Source organism: Meira miltonrushii (genome assembly GCF_003144205.1).
Source record: "Meira miltonrushii strain MCA 3882 unplaced genomic scaffold FA14scaffold_3, whole genome shotgun sequence".
Lineage (NCBI taxonomy): Eukaryota > Fungi > Basidiomycota > Exobasidiomycetes > Exobasidiales > Brachybasidiaceae > Meira > Meira miltonrushii.
The window spans coordinates 3,116,111-3,130,635 of NW_020289945.1; the positions used below are offsets into that span (position 1 = coordinate 3,116,111).

At 43.2% G+C, this 14,525-nt stretch overlaps 8 protein-coding genes across 8 annotated transcripts; 1 reads left to right on the forward strand and 7 right to left on the reverse strand.

Annotated features, from left to right (window-relative positions):
- Positions 1-20: 20 nt before the first annotated feature.
- FA14DRAFT_181046 (uncharacterized protein) lies at positions 21-566 on the reverse strand (the record flags this gene model as incomplete). Its single annotated transcript, XM_025501060.1, has 1 exon — positions 21-566. A coding segment is annotated over one exon (546 nt), but the record flags the coding sequence as incomplete, so codon positions are not given.
- A 707-nt stretch (positions 567-1,273) lies between these two features.
- Positions 1,274-2,244, reverse strand: FA14DRAFT_157082 (uncharacterized protein; the record flags this gene model as incomplete). Its single annotated transcript, XM_025497874.1, has 2 exons — positions 1,274-2,128; positions 2,191-2,244. 2 exons carry the CDS (start codon positions 2,242-2,244, stop codon positions 1,274-1,276), a joined length of 909 nt encoding a protein of 302 aa, XP_025354727.1.
- A 2,150-nt stretch (positions 2,245-4,394) lies between these two features.
- On the reverse strand, positions 4,395-5,180 carry FA14DRAFT_72347 (uncharacterized protein). Its single transcript, XM_025502770.1, has one exon. The coding sequence runs from the start codon at positions 5,058-5,060 to the stop codon at positions 4,434-4,436; it is 627 nt and encodes a 208-aa protein (XP_025354728.1). The 5' UTR covers positions 5,061-5,180; the 3' UTR covers positions 4,395-4,433.
- FA14DRAFT_72340 (uncharacterized protein) lies at positions 5,180-6,501 on the reverse strand. Its single transcript, XM_025502769.1, has one exon. It carries the CDS (start codon positions 6,389-6,391, stop codon positions 5,300-5,302), a length of 1,092 nt encoding a protein of 363 aa, XP_025354729.1. The 5' UTR covers positions 6,392-6,501; the 3' UTR covers positions 5,180-5,299.
- Positions 6,502-6,568: 67 nt separating this feature from the next.
- FA14DRAFT_114198 (alpha/beta-hydrolase) lies at positions 6,569-7,495 on the reverse strand (the record flags this gene model as incomplete). The annotated part of the gene is made up of 2 exons (XM_025496040.1): positions 6,569-6,696; positions 6,808-7,495. Coding segments are annotated over 2 exons (816 nt in total), but the record flags the coding sequence as incomplete, so codon positions are not given.
- Positions 7,496-8,047: 552 nt separating this feature from the next.
- Positions 8,048-8,770, forward strand: FA14DRAFT_107518 (NAD(P)-binding protein; the record flags this gene model as incomplete). The annotated part of the gene is made up of 1 exon (XM_025495812.1): positions 8,048-8,770. A coding segment is annotated over one exon (723 nt), but the record flags the coding sequence as incomplete, so codon positions are not given.
- A 451-nt stretch (positions 8,771-9,221) lies between these two features.
- On the reverse strand, positions 9,222-10,490 carry FA14DRAFT_123446 (uncharacterized protein; the record flags this gene model as incomplete). The annotated part of the gene is made up of 1 exon (XM_025496572.1): positions 9,222-10,490. The coding sequence occupies one exon, from the start codon at positions 10,488-10,490 to the stop codon at positions 9,222-9,224; it is 1,269 nt and encodes a 422-aa protein (XP_025354732.1).
- A 1,658-nt stretch (positions 10,491-12,148) lies between these two features.
- On the reverse strand, positions 12,149-13,312 carry FA14DRAFT_123844 (uncharacterized protein; the record flags this gene model as incomplete). Its single annotated transcript, XM_025496607.1, has 2 exons — positions 12,149-12,453; positions 12,526-13,312. Coding segments are annotated over 2 exons (1,092 nt in total), but the record flags the coding sequence as incomplete, so codon positions are not given.
- Between the last annotated feature and the right edge of the window lie 1,213 nt (positions 13,313-14,525).

Consider the following 14,525-nt stretch of genomic DNA (forward strand, 5'->3'; position numbering starts at 1 on the left):
TTATAAACGCCTTTCACAACTGCTTCTGCACCCTTGTAAGCGCCATAAACACCAGCCCCTACGATACCTAAGATGGCTTCTCCGGCTTCCGCATCCCTTTTACGTTGAGCTCTAGTACGATAGCGAGACCGATAGCGAGACCGGGTACGGCCATCACTTTCCAAAACCCCTCTCCAAAATCTTTTTTTCTTTTTCTCCTCCGGTGGTTTAGTGCCGCTAGTACCAGCTTCATGATCGTTTGCTGCTGCTGCTTCTGGATGCTTTCTTTTCCCTGTCTTTTTGATTAACTGTTGCTCTTCTTCCTTCTCATTCATTTTTCCTTTTCCTTTATCTTGATTAGAGCCTCTACTTCCCCTTAGTCTTTGCCATAAACTTGGCCTTTCGTCTTCATAGCGAGGCGGAGGTTGGTGATGCTGAATTGGATGAGCTTGAGGTAACTCAGGTGGTCTATCAGTATGCTCACGAATACGAACAGCTTGATTGACGGGTGTTTGTTGATTCGGATTTGGCATAGGCGATTGACCGTTAGGATTTGGCGGTTGGTATGGCGTGATAGCCCGTTTCATTACATGTGCGCTTGTGCTAGTTGCAGTCAGAAAGTAAAGACAATGCAAAAACAGAAGTAGAAACAACATGGTTCTCGTAATGGTTCAAATCACAAAGGCAGATCGAAATGAAAAGATGTTTGTGATTGTTTGCCTTTGAATTATGGATCAACGCCAGACGGGGCTATATAGTGCTGCTATATGCATCAGGTAGCCTACACATTTCTTTTTTGCATTTCACAAGTTTGTCCTATGCTTTTACGTAAGAATCAATGAGTATGTAATCATTAGCAGACCTCCTGTCGACAACATAACACTGATTAGTGCTACTGCAAATCATTGATTCGGATGGCGTTATCGAGTTAAGTCTAAACCAACTATTCGAAAGCTTTTGTTGATTGCAGTCTTACTAGAACAACTGTAAAGTAGACAACAAAGTAAGAAGACTTTGAACATGAATATCTTTACAGTGAATAAACAATAATAGAGTGAAAGTTGAAGAGGAGAAGATGAAAGATACTATCAAATCTCGACGTTACAGACTGATAGTTGGTGTACGCAATAGGTAATGCATGTATTCGCCATTTTGCATTTCGCAATATGCATTTCCTTTAAAAACGTATTGAACGAGACCAAGCATTTGGGGCAAGGTTAGCAAATGACGGGTCGCTTTGAAGTCATTTATTGCAATGTCGGGGAGAGTTTGAGCCGTTTGATGCTGCCCCGCCTCAGGCGTGGCCTGGGCTTCTGCGTCGTGATGATATCGAGCCGGATCGAGAAAGTGAAGCTGAGTTGGCCGATGAAGTATCATTAGATGAACTGTGAGCAGAGCGACCTTTATGCTGACTGGCAGAATTATCCGCCCCATCGCTGGAAGTAGAAAGATTAGAGGAGGAATACTGCGGACGATGTACTACTTGAGGCCGTACACGAGCAGCAGAACGATTAGCATGATATGTTGCACTATTTTGTGCAAGATGTTGAGGATTACGATTACGTCCTCGATCAACGTACGTCGGACCTGCACCGTTTTTGCGGTGAATTTGAAGATATCGACGATTTTTCATTGTAAATTCACGACGATTCGATGAATTCAATTCATGTCGAAATTTTTTTCTTGTTAACGATGATGAAGGTGTGCCAGTGATTCGTTCTCGCAAGCGAGTCGCCTGATTTCTTGCTGCTCTGCAAGCTGCATTACAGCCTTTCTTTACGCCATTCACGATCGCTTTGGTACCCAGATAGGCGCCATATATGCCCGCCCCTGCTACAGGTATCAAAGCTTCTGCTAATTCTTCGTCTCTCTGTCTTTCATAATTATAGCGACGATGTTCGTAATCTGCTTCTGCTACCCTTGTCCAGAATCCTTTTTGCTTCTTTGCTTCTGGTATTTTTGTTCTGCTTGGTCCAGCTTCATGGTCCAAAGAAGGCTGCTTTCGCTTCTTCGAATTAGGCAAAGGACTTTCTTCTACTTTTTCCTTTCCTTTATCCTTACTCGAGTCAACTTGACTACCTCTATTCCCTCTCAATCGTTGCCACGTACTTAGCCTTTCGTCTTGATAGCGTAGAGGCGGTTCATTGTGCTGAATAGGGTGTGTTCTTGGCAACTCTGGCGGTCGATCAACCGGTTCACGAATGCGGATACCTTGGTTGATAGGCAATTGTTGATTTGGTTATGCTGGATCGGGAGCTTGCCCATTAATGTCTGGCAATTGATAAGGTGTGATAGCCCTTTTGACTACAGTCTGGGTCGTCTGGGCCGTTGTTAAGCTTAAACAGCAGCGAAACAAACAGATTGTGAAGAGAATTTTGAATAAAATCATATCGAAAATGGTGAAAGCGTGAAAAATTGACTGTGAAAGGAGCTTTTATTGGAATATTCTGTATTTAAAAAGATGATCAACTTTACACGGGGCATTCTGACCACTATCGTACGCAATAGGCGCTTTTTGCATTCCAAAAGCTTGCATCTCCACTACTTTATTAATGTGTTGAGGGTTTAAGGCATTTCGGCGGGCGGTCTATCAACAGGCTCACGGATACGAATAGCCTGGTTGACGGGTGTTTGCTGATTAGGATTTGGTACATACGATTGGGCATTAGGATTTGGCGGTTGGTAAAGTGTCAAACCTCGTTTGATGAAACTTGCGCTTGTGCTAATTCAGACAAAGCATAAAAACAGCAAAGGAGGGGCACCTGGAAAATGAACACTTTCAACATGAAAGAAGAGATATTACAAAAAGTACCGAAAAACGATTGAAAGATTGTTTAAATATAAAACTTTAGGCGTAGCATACTGCATGCATTGAGCAATTCTCTACTCCCCGAAGAAGAATTGTGTGTATTTTACGGATCGATGCTAGGCGATGAAGTTCCAGAGCCACTGCCGGTTGAAGGAATGTCTTGTTGTTGATGAGCTTGAGGATCATTTATATTCCGGTTCTGCAAGCCAACATTAGATAAAGCACTTGAAACGCTGCTATCACTTGAATATGCTATTTGCGAGCGTAAGGTTTGTGTTTGACGTGAAGATGCCTGTCTCGAAGGGCGCCTTGGTGGGTTTAACGGCTGTGATTGTGCCAAAATTGTGCGTAATATTCTTGTTCTGCGTCGGTTAGTACTGTATCGAAGTCTGTGAACCTTTTTTACCACTTCGCCTTTACGCAAATTTGAGGTTGTGATACGACGACGGCGACTGATTGTTTGTTGGCGGAGAGGAGGTTGCTGTTCTTCTCTTCCTATTCGAATCCCTGTATTTCCTCTTCTTCTTTTGGTGAAATCTTTACCGGATTGTCTGTCCATAGATTCGGTTGGAGGCCGCTTCCCTTTTTGTCTTTCGGTTGTTTCTCTTGCTCTTCCTTTGATCCTTGAGATTCTGAATCAGCTCTTCGAAGTAAGATCACATTTCTTTTCTGAAGCGATCTACCCTGCTTTCTCCTTCTATTCATACTTTGACTTTTACTGAAACTTTGACTTTTTCTTAGACTTTGACTTTTGTTTAACCTTTGACTTTTGCTGAAACTTTGACTTTTGCTGAAACTTTGACTTTTGCTGAAACTTTGACTTTTGCTTAGACTTGTATCTTTGGTCATCGTTGATCCTCTTCCAAAGCTTGTACTCTTTTTAAAGCTTTCACAAGCATTTAAGCATTTTTCTTTGGCTGTTTTAGCTGCAACTATACTCGAATCATACACTTTCTTGGCCACGAAAGCCGCTCCTGTTGCCGCACTGAAATAGATCTTTTCCCATTTCGCATCCTCTACTCTACCTTGCGCAAACGATTGCATTCGTTGTGGTTTATTGCGTTGCTTATCAATCGCTTTGATGATGGTGGAAAAGGTCTTTTGCAACTTTGGCCTCTCTTCTGAGGTCGATGACTGATTTTTACGTTTTAATGTACCTATCACACTTTTCTTATCTTCTTCATATTGCACAGGCGGGAGCGCAAACGGTTGTGACGCATAACGTCTGGGTAGTTCGGCTGGCCAACATATACTTCTCTGTACACCACTGATGATGGATCGATCGCTTGGTTGAGCATAGCCACTTATCCCACTTGAAATTGAGCCCGTATCAGCCCTTAATGCTAATTCGTTCGCTCGTTTCTGCCATAAAAGGTCTGTATTGATCGGAAACGAAAGTACTGCGTTCAATACCGAAGAGTATGAAGCCAATTTTCAAAACATGCTCATATTCATGATATGCTTCTCCAATCGGTGGCAGGAAGGAACGAATACGATTCTAATCAGAAGTGAATTTTTCACAAATGTCTTTATACCTCACTCCCCTTGCAACCAATTACATCTTTTCGGGGCCACGAACGAGTATGCGTAAAATGAGTTCTATATACTTCATAAATTACAATACTGTGATCATTTGATCAGATTACTAATCCCTTGCGCCCCTTGAGAACCTTTGACGAACATGACCGTAAGCAGCGTTACATTGATTATGAACATGGCTAGCTATAGCCTTACATTTATCGTACGCCTTAAGTGCTCCATACCCTGCCGCAATAAGAGCAAGTTTTCCAGCCCTTTCCCATCGATTATCTTGCATCATTGTTTGTGCAGCAGAATGAAATTCTTTACTTTGCTCATATTGATTCATTTGACTTTGCTTTTGGGAATGCTGTTTGGGCTTCCATCCTTCACTTGATTGGCCTAATTCACTCTTGCTTCGCGTTGATTTAGGAGGAGTCGCAGAATTATGGTCTTCATACTTTACTTTTGGTAAATGAAATGGCTTATTATGAAATGAACGAGGTAGTTCAGGTGGCCAAGAAGATGTTCCAAATGCAGGTCTATGACGTTGGACTTGGTTTTTATCAATCACATGATTAGGAATCGCATTCACTGAGTTTATAGGTTGATCCAAACTGGAAGAAGACCCGGAGCGCTGTAATTCGCCTGCACGTTTAATAAAATGTCTTTGATAGTTAGCTTGAGAAAGCAAGCTATGCATAAGAAGGAAACAAATGACGATGATGAAAAGTATTTGGTTTGATTTCCACATGTTGTGAATCACAATGTACGGTTGAAATTACTGTTGTCTTTGGATAAGATTGCGAAGTGGGAAAAGACGTTCTCTAAAAGGATTTGATAATAAAACTGCGTATTCTGTCACTCCGTAGCGGGGCTGACAGAATTCTATGTAGCATACGAGCTCAGTTGCTTCCGTTTGTGAGGCTGTGGGGAAGACATGCTGCCGTTCATGATAATACACAAATACATGTACACAAATTGATACGGGTATCATGACATCCGTGGAAGAGATTTTGATCGAGTCAGACTCTTATTACGATACCGTCTATAATCCGGTGGCGCACTTCTAGATCTTTGCGTTCCGGTAGTAGTGCCGCGGTTATCATTTTGTCCTGTCAGATTGAGTGACATGCTCTCGGTAGGACTCTTCTTGTCAAGACTTTTCGTACCAGTAATGTGTTTCCGGCCTTTTTCGGTCTTCTTAACATCACTGTCAGCATCTCTGACGTCATGGCGGTGATGCTGAGCTGTACTAGGTTGTTGCAGATTGCCCCGTGTGCCATGTACACCTTGGTTTTGATTTCTTTTAATCTCTGCTAGCCTCTCTTGTGCTCGCAATTGATTGTCGTAAACTACATTGCGTGGTGTATTGGCTGGTCGATAACGTTGAATGCTCTGCCTTGGCCGTTCATTCAACACCATGCCACCGCTTCGAATTCGTTGACGTATGCGTCGGCAAGCACCAACACAAGTGTCTTTTACATCACTTATCATTCGCTTACCTGCTTGATACGTTTTCACCGCCCCATATCCAGCAGCCGCGACTGCCGTGACAAGTCCTTTGGCAACAAGATCATCTTCTGCTTGGTTTTGTCTCCATGATTGTGAATATCTTCGTCTTCTTCTTTGATCATGAATATCATCTATCCATTTATCAATTTCACTTTTTTCTCTGGCTCGTTTAGGACTTGGCGGCGGTGACGATTCATTACCACTTTCATCTTTTGTTCCACTCGTACTGGCTTCGTGATCATGAGACAATGCTGCTTTTCTCTTCTTTCCCGTCAGACGTTGCCACATACTCGGTTTATCTTCTTCGTACTGAACCGGAGGAAGCGGCTGAGGCCGTATCGGGTGATCTCTTGGTAATTCTGGCGGCCGATTCGTCGTTCTGGTGGGACGGTTACGATCTTGTGGTGATCCACCGTTGGTTGTATACGGAATGTTGGCCGGCGTATGTCCATTTTGGCCTCCGTGAGTTGGGACGAGATCATCTGCTCGTTTCACCAATTTATCAGAAGACAGCACGTCACTAAGTATTGTCAGAAGAGTTATAACGATGATTAAGACAATTCTAGACATATTCTTCTTGCTATCCTCCTTAGTGAAGCCAAAAGAAAGATTTAGATGAAAGATGATTTGAGAGATAGATTTGCACAATCTCGGGGCATCATTTCGCAGACAACAACAATAACGATTGTTTTGTGTATTCGGGTATAGGTAGTACACATGTGACACAAACGCTCTCTACAGCGCAAAAGCAGAACGCAATCTTCCAATTACAAGTTCGTACGCCTCCTCTTTCAATTTTTCAGGTTCAGATCCTGGCTTTGTAAGTTTATCCCATGCATGACCTTGACCTTTTGCTTCCCACCAAACCACGCCATCTTGTTCGATAGATTGTTGAACAGCAATACGTTCAACATCAGGTACATCTGCCGGCGGATCAGCTTTTTGACCAAAGTTGGCCGGTTTTGCAGATTCGTTTGGGGGAGAACGTCCAGCCACGATATGCTCGGCCATCTGTCGACCTTCTCGTGCTAATGAATCACCAGAGCATGTGATGATTGAAACACTTTGTGGGAACTCATCAGCATTGGCATATAACGGTGAAATGACAGATGAAGATCGAAGTGGATAGGTCGGATCTTTTCCAGTTTGCTTGTCCGTTGGAACATAACATGAATAGAAAAAGTTACGCAGAGGTGGTGGGAGTACGCCGCCTGATGCACCTGATTCAGGCTTGACATTTGGCTTCTTCCATGGTGATTCGGATAGATTTGTAGAGGGATAAAATGATGCAACTGCAGCGATCTTGTCCAACTCATCACGTTGTTTTGCACGTACACAAGCTGTCAATGCTAGATTGCCTCCCGAACTGAAGCCTGTCAATGCCACTTTGCCCGTATCAATGCGTAAAGGAGTCTGATGTCCATCAACCTCAAATGCTTTGCTGACGGGTATTGTTTCTTTACTAGCTGCATCCTTTTGATCACGATCTTGTAGCCAAGACATTACAGCATCTATGTCCAAATTCGCATGTGGGAATGGAAGTTCAGGTGCTTTTGCGTAATCCACATCAACTACGATCCCATTGATTCCATCAGCAACACGTTGACAAAATAATGCATCATCTCCCATCGTTTGAAGAACAAATCCAGATCCATGCAAATTTACTACAACTGGAGCAGATTTATCTTGTTGTTGGCCATCAATGAGATCTTTTGCTATATAGATATCACATCGTATCCTTCGCTGTCCATCTGGTTTGCTACTGCCGGGAACTTTTGCAGATCGTTCGACAAAGATTGTACGATATGGTTTTGGAGGTGATTGGGTTTGTTTTGGCTTCAAGATGGCTTCTGCTTTGGGTATAAGGACCCTCAAGGTCCAAGCACCAGCCAATTTGAGAAAGTATAACATAACTATTCTAGATGATGGTCACCATTAAGACTTGGTTGATAATGCACGCATACATACGAATACCCCGGCCTCTTTATGCCCGAGAAGAACGCGACTATTGCCACCTCTTTATCGGAGATAGCTTATGACCGAATCTAGTTTATGCATCTGTGGAGGTAATGACGATAAGGCCCACAAACAAAGCATGGGGAACCAGAAGGGTTCATCAAAAGAGTATAGAAGGAAGAACATGTCCGATACCTTTCTCTATTTCACCATCATCTTAAGCAAAAATAACAAGACACAAACGCAAACATCATGTCTGGCGGCGAAAAGAAGAATTTGTTCTTAATCGGACCTGGTTTCATTGGAGGTTCTCTCCTTGTCAGATTGAAGGAAACTCGACCAGATTTAAATTTACGAGCCTTAACACGCAGAGAAGAACAAGCAAAAGAACTCCGTAGTCTGGGTATCGAGCCAATTTTGGGTGAATTAAACGATGCTGCAACGATCAAGAAAGCCGTTCAAGAATCAGATATTGTGATTCATACAGCTACAGCAGATGATGCTCCAAGTGCATTCGCAGTAGTTGACGGAATCAAAGAACGTAAAGATAAAAACAAGAAGATCATTTACATTCAAACATCTGGAAATGATGAACTTACTTGGTCGGCAAAATCATTAGCCGGTACTTCAATCGAAGAAAGAACACTTTCCGATGCAGAAGGAGATGAAACGTTGGAAAACGGTAGAATTCAACCAGATGCTTATCATCGTCATGTAGACGGACCTTTACGTGAAAAACTTTTCAACGATGAAGCTGAGAAAGAGTTCAATGCAAGCACGACTATCATGATGCCACCTTTGATTTACGGAATCGGTAGTGAACCTTGGAAGCGAATCAGTATTCAAATTCCAATGTTGACCACTACCATGTTAAAGAAAGGTTTATTCACTTTGCCAGAAGGCTTCAAAGGTGCATGGAATGGTGTTTGGGTTCATGATCTCGTAGAAGCATATTTGGTCTTACTCAAAGAACTTGAAGCACATACGCCAGGTCAAAAGCAACCTTCTCATTATCTCTTCCCGGCAGAAGAAAAGGTCATTTACTGGAAAGAAATCTTTGACGCAGTTGTCAAAACGCTCAAAGAACATGGCGTTGAAGGAAATGCAAAAGTGATCGAAGACCAAAAGACGCTTGAAAACTTAATCAAGGAGACCGTGCCAGAATATGCACCTTGCTATGCTCAAGTAGTGTTCGGAAAGGATAATTCCTACACCAAACCAGCTCGTCTGGCCAAGCATGGATTCAAACATAAAGGTAAAGGTCCAGTAGACTCTATTCTTAACGGTGGAGAATTGGACGAATTCCTCAAAGAAGAATTGAAGAAGCACACAAAATAAAAAAGAGTAATGTATATATTCCCTTTTGCAAATGTGCAAGCAAGGTTGACAGCAAAATCTATCAATAAGAGCGGCTAAAAAAGAGTGTATAATGTGAGAGGAGATCTCAAGGGGTATTCAGGAAACCATCAAACATTGATGAAAGTCCAGATGGAGAATCTTGAGGGTTTGTACCGTCTGGTAGATTATCGGAAAAGAGTGCAGCTTGACCACAAGCGCTACGTAAGATTCCCGGCTCATCATGTGCAACACCATTGACGATGCATGATTGATGATTGAATGTGGGTGCAGAACCTGTGCTGAATCTCTTTGCGCCTGAATCGGTCAAATTACCATATCCAAAGTAATCCTTGATTGGATAAGGGCTGTCATTGCTTCCGGCCAATAAGTTTGTATAAGCCCAATAAGCGTAATTTCTATCTCTGCGATATGGACCACCTTGAGCTTTTGAAGTACATCTTTGTGTTCCGGTTGTTTCAATATCGGCATTTCCTGTCAAGAACATAACATCCTTCGCAGACCAAGAATCAAACAACTTCTTTGCTTTTGCATTCGTACTTCTTGCACCCGAAACCAAAGAATCAAATCGTGCCGAAACCCAACGAGGCATATTTGAACCTGATTTTGTCCATTGATAAGGATATTGAAATGCTTCTTTGCAGTTTTTTTCATCAAATTCTTTCCATGGACGTGCATCACTGAAATAAGCTTGATTGGCCGCATTGATTACGATATAACGTAGATCCAAATGACCGTTATAATTGTTCAATTGTGAATAACGAGAAATCATATTAGCACCTCCAGAATGACCAACAAGGTAAACTTTTGATAGATTTGGATAAAGATCTTTGTTGTCCAATCTAGCCAAGAGTGCTTCATAAGCTTCGTAAGAAGAACATTCCGGTCCGGTCTCTCTTGCCTCATTTCTGTTGGAAGCGGATCGTTTGCTAGATCTCAGTAGGGTTCTAGGCGAAATTGCATCTCTTCCCGCAGGCCATTGATCACCGGTATGTGCCCAAGCAAGATTGACTTTTGGTTGATAGAAACCATCTGGTGCTTTTGGACTGTGAGTCGTGTAGAATCCCGGAGCGATTACTAATGAATCTTTTCCTACAAAAGGATAAATATAACTAAAATATTGATCTGGATCATTTGAAGCGCCATGTTGGGTTATATATGCGCTTTTGATTGATGAACTACCGTTCCATTGATCGGAAACAAAGACTGGAAGTGTTGCTTTTGTGGATTGACAAGGTGTAATTTGAACTAAATTCGATCCGGTTGGAGGCATAGGTACATCTTTACCGAGATGTAATGGTAGTGCATCCGAAACTGAATTTAACAAATCATGAACCAATCCACGTCCATTGTGCATCACATAGGCGAATGAACTTGCCGTTAATGCATCGCCTGACATTTGTGGTAGTGGATCTTGTGCTGTGACTGTGCTGAGAAGTAGGGAAGAGCATATTAAGCTCAAAAGAGCCGTCTTTGATTGTTGGAGCATCGTTTATTAAAAGGAGTGTGTTTGTTGAATGAGTGTTTGTCGATGTTGTTGAATGGAGTTGAACTTCAAATGGAAAGTTGACCAGCAAATCTTTCAATGAAGGAGTGAAAACCTGACGAAGGGTATGCTTGCGTGCGTGCACGTTTGATGATACAAGTAATAAAAAAAGAATGAATGTCCGTCTTTGTCGTGATGATGGTGATGAACAAAGTTGTTAAAAGTTTAATCTGTTCAGATCTCGATTGCGGGTCAACATTCCCTGTACGGCATCTAATTACGCTTATTAGGCCGTATAAGATGCCGGACTGCCTCTTTTGGATGCGGTTAATGTATGCATGCCTATTAATCTCTTGTTCTCAGCAGCTTTGAATCAGGAACATTAAGATCTGCATCGATCATTCTCTATTGGATATGTGTGTGTTTAGAAAGAAAGAACATCTTTTCTTCCTCTTTGCTTGGCGTTTTGGCTTGCGTTGCTGCTTTTCCATGCCTACATAACCTGCCTGCGTAGCAAATCATACGCTACTGCACAAAGAAACTGGAGTGTATGCATAATTGCACTTTAACCCCAATTGGGAAAGTGTTTTTTCAATTCAAAATCTTCCGGGTTTAATGTAGCTCTGCATGAATGTTAGTCTATCTCGATCTTACGCGCGTAAAATAGAAGTTGAAAATGCAGGCATAAGAACGCAACTCTTGTATCCTCCCTCATCTTTCTTAGCGTACTTTTTAATCATTCTTTGATTCAGCTTGGCATGCAACGTACTGCATAGTCAACCAGATAAACTCAAAGAGATTAAGCTGATACAAAGTTTAATTGCTAACGAAGAAACAAATATTGATACAACAATACCAAAAAAAAGAGTATAGTAACAGATTGACAGAGATTCAGAAGCCAGGGGAAGGGAATGTCTTGGCGGAATGGCTGGCTAGGAACCAATTCGACCAGCTAATGACATCGAATGATGACTGTGATGGGTTGTAGACGTATCAACGCTATTGTTGCCTTCGGTCATATTCGCATGCGGCTCATCAAGACTGCTCGTACCGGCTAAGTTGCCCACGTGAGGTCCATCGATACTGTTCGGATTTGTGAATGAGCCAGGTCCATTACCACCGGCAGAAGTCAAAGCCGTACTGCTTGCAGGCGTATCCGAATCTTGTTTACATTCGTTGATCAATTCCACCAACTTTTCCAAATAAGGATGATCTCCTCCTCTGAACTTTTGGAACAATGTCAAATATTCATTCAAAATACCCAAAACTATTCGTCTGAGACTTGCAGGACCTTTGAACACGTTGATAATCGAAGGATCAACCACATCACCGAACAAATTCAAAGGATAGGCGTTATTGGACGTTGAAGAGGCATTGTTTTGTTCAGATTTGATATCCTCATTGTTGTGACGTTGGTCCGATGCGCGTCCTCGGCCTCCGGTGTGTGCTTTGGTGGTTTGCTTCTCCAAATGTTCTCCTACGCCGCCTTTACTGATCGCCTCTGCAATCATTTCATCTTTGCAAAGCAGTACCAGTGTTTGAGCGATATCGAACAATTTGTACGTAAAACCAACCCCGTGTGCTTCCATCGCTGCCAGTGAGAGACCATCGCAAACATCATAAACAGATTGCGCAACATGCAATGCGTGATCGACACGCAATGGAGGATCACGAGCATCAATACTGAGAAGGCCATGATTAAGAGTTATGAGCCATAATCTGTTCAAAAGCCAATGTCGAGTTACTTCCACATCTGCTCTTTGTACTTGTCTTCTTTGAACGGGCGTTGCAGGGATGGTAGAAGAACGATAGGTATTTGTTCCATGTTCATTTCCTGCACCACTTCCATCATCTTCCCTATCTTCACCCGTAGCAGAACGTTCACGCGATCCAGGCTGGTTGATACCGTCTGTAAACGATCGCCACAGTGCAATCGCTCGTTCTGCATCAAAGTTTGGACAGCCAGGGCCTTGACATTTTCGATTCCAACAATCGACAAATTTCTCATCCACATGATCGAATAGTCGTAATTGCAAATCAGGGAAATCACTCAGCTCTTTAAAGCCGAGCTTGGCACGCAAAGAAGCAGTGGATGCCCGAGGATTTCCCGTCAACATTAGCGGCATTCCGCGTTGAATCGCAAATGCTCTCTCTGTAATGGCCAGCAACCAATACATTCGCAGCCTTCTCTCCGCTTCATCCCTAGGTAAACCTTCGTACGCGGCAGGTTCATGAAGTCGACAAAGGTGTGCAAGCGTGATCGATTCACGCAAGCGATACCAAGCAGCAGAATGTTCTCCCAAACCGAATAGCGTTGCAAAGACGAAGAAGCTCGTACAGCACATCTCCAAGCTTGAATGTTGACCTAAAGTAGGACCTTCTCGTAACTTGAGCGTCTCCTCCAGTAGTCTCGTAGCTTTTGACCTTCTCTTTCGCGCTGATAGACGGTCTGCTCTTTTGTCTTTTGCATCTGCATGCGGCTGTGCTTGAATGACTACCAATGCAGACATTGCGATCAGCATAGCAGCGAAGTGCGGATCTGTCTGATGATCATCCTTGTCCAAGCGTGAAAACAACCATGTTCGTGAGAAGACCGGCATCACTCCACCTAAGCGTTCGTAAAAGAGAGCCAGAGTTGGGATTAAGGCAGAATCGGATAAAGGATGAATCTCTGTGGTGTCTTCGTTGATCATTCTGCCATACTGGTCTTTTGCCGCTCCACCATCACCATGCTTGATTGAGTTTTGCATATTTTCCATTGTTCCAATCGATGCTGAATCAACGGAGCCTGGCGTTTCTCCTGATGGCAAACAAGCACCCAACATGTCCAGCATTGTTTGTTGACCATTTCCAGCATTGAGCAGAGGCGGCAAGCTTGCTTCATCAAAGATACTGTCTGCATTGAAAACATTCTCGTTATTGAACAGAGAGTCTGCCATTGATGTGCTGAATGGCGGCAATACTGACGTTTGCAAAAGATCAATCGTTGGAACTTGATCTTCGAACGTCATATTCGCCGTATTTGTTGATGCATCAAGCGTTTGCATACCCACAGAAGGTGCACCCATCAAGTTGGGAGGCTGTTCCTGCGTTTCGAAGCTGCTCCTAGTGTTGCCTGAATTACTTAGATACTGAGAAGGAGAAGGCATGAAAGGGACATCATTTGACGGACCATCTCGAAATTGTGTTCCGGGCACAGAGGTGGGCATCTGTGGAATCTGTGGTGATGGATTAGGATATCCTCCATGCTGATTATACGGCATTGATGTCATTCCATTGCTTCCGCTTCCACTTGATACGCTCCCAAAATGTGAACGATTAGCAGAAGTCGGGGTTGTATTCGGCTGAAAGCGTACTTGTCTTTCATTATCATACGGATGAGACTGACGTGCTCTAGGCGAGGCAGAAGGACCCCATCCACTGTTATTTCCCATAACATTATTCATGCTGTGTGATCCTGGAGACATTCCCGATGAAGAAGGGTTCGAGGGATGCGAATTCGCATAAAAGTGATGCGGCTTTCGGTCTTCAGCTGGATATTGCGGAGGAGGATAACCATATCTGGGATCTCCGCCGAATGGAGCTGGCGGCGCATGTCCATATCCGGCTCCGTTATGAGGTGCGCCATGATTCCACATTCCACTTCCTGATGGTGCTTCTGATGTTGAAGCACCCCATGCCTCATTGCGTTTGTCAGCATACGTTTGTCGACTCTTTTCAGCTTGTCGTAAAGCCTCGATGCGTTTTCCGGCAGTTTTCTGTGGATAGATGGCGTCAGTTATACAGTCTCTCTGTCAATGCGATCCAGCAATCGTAACTCACCTTTGCTGTGTGTGCTTTTGTGTAAGTGCAGGTAAGACCGAGGCGATTACAATGAGCACATGGTTGCTCATGCGAACATTTCAC

Coding starts and splice junctions, on each gene's coding strand:
- FA14DRAFT_72347 (XM_025502770.1), bottom strand. CDS start 5,060: ATGTGGAAATCAAACCAAATACTTTTCATCATCGTCATTTGTTTCCTT.
- FA14DRAFT_72340 (XM_025502769.1), bottom strand. CDS start 6,391: ATGTCTAGAATTGTCTTAATCATCGTTATAACTCTTCTGACAATACTT.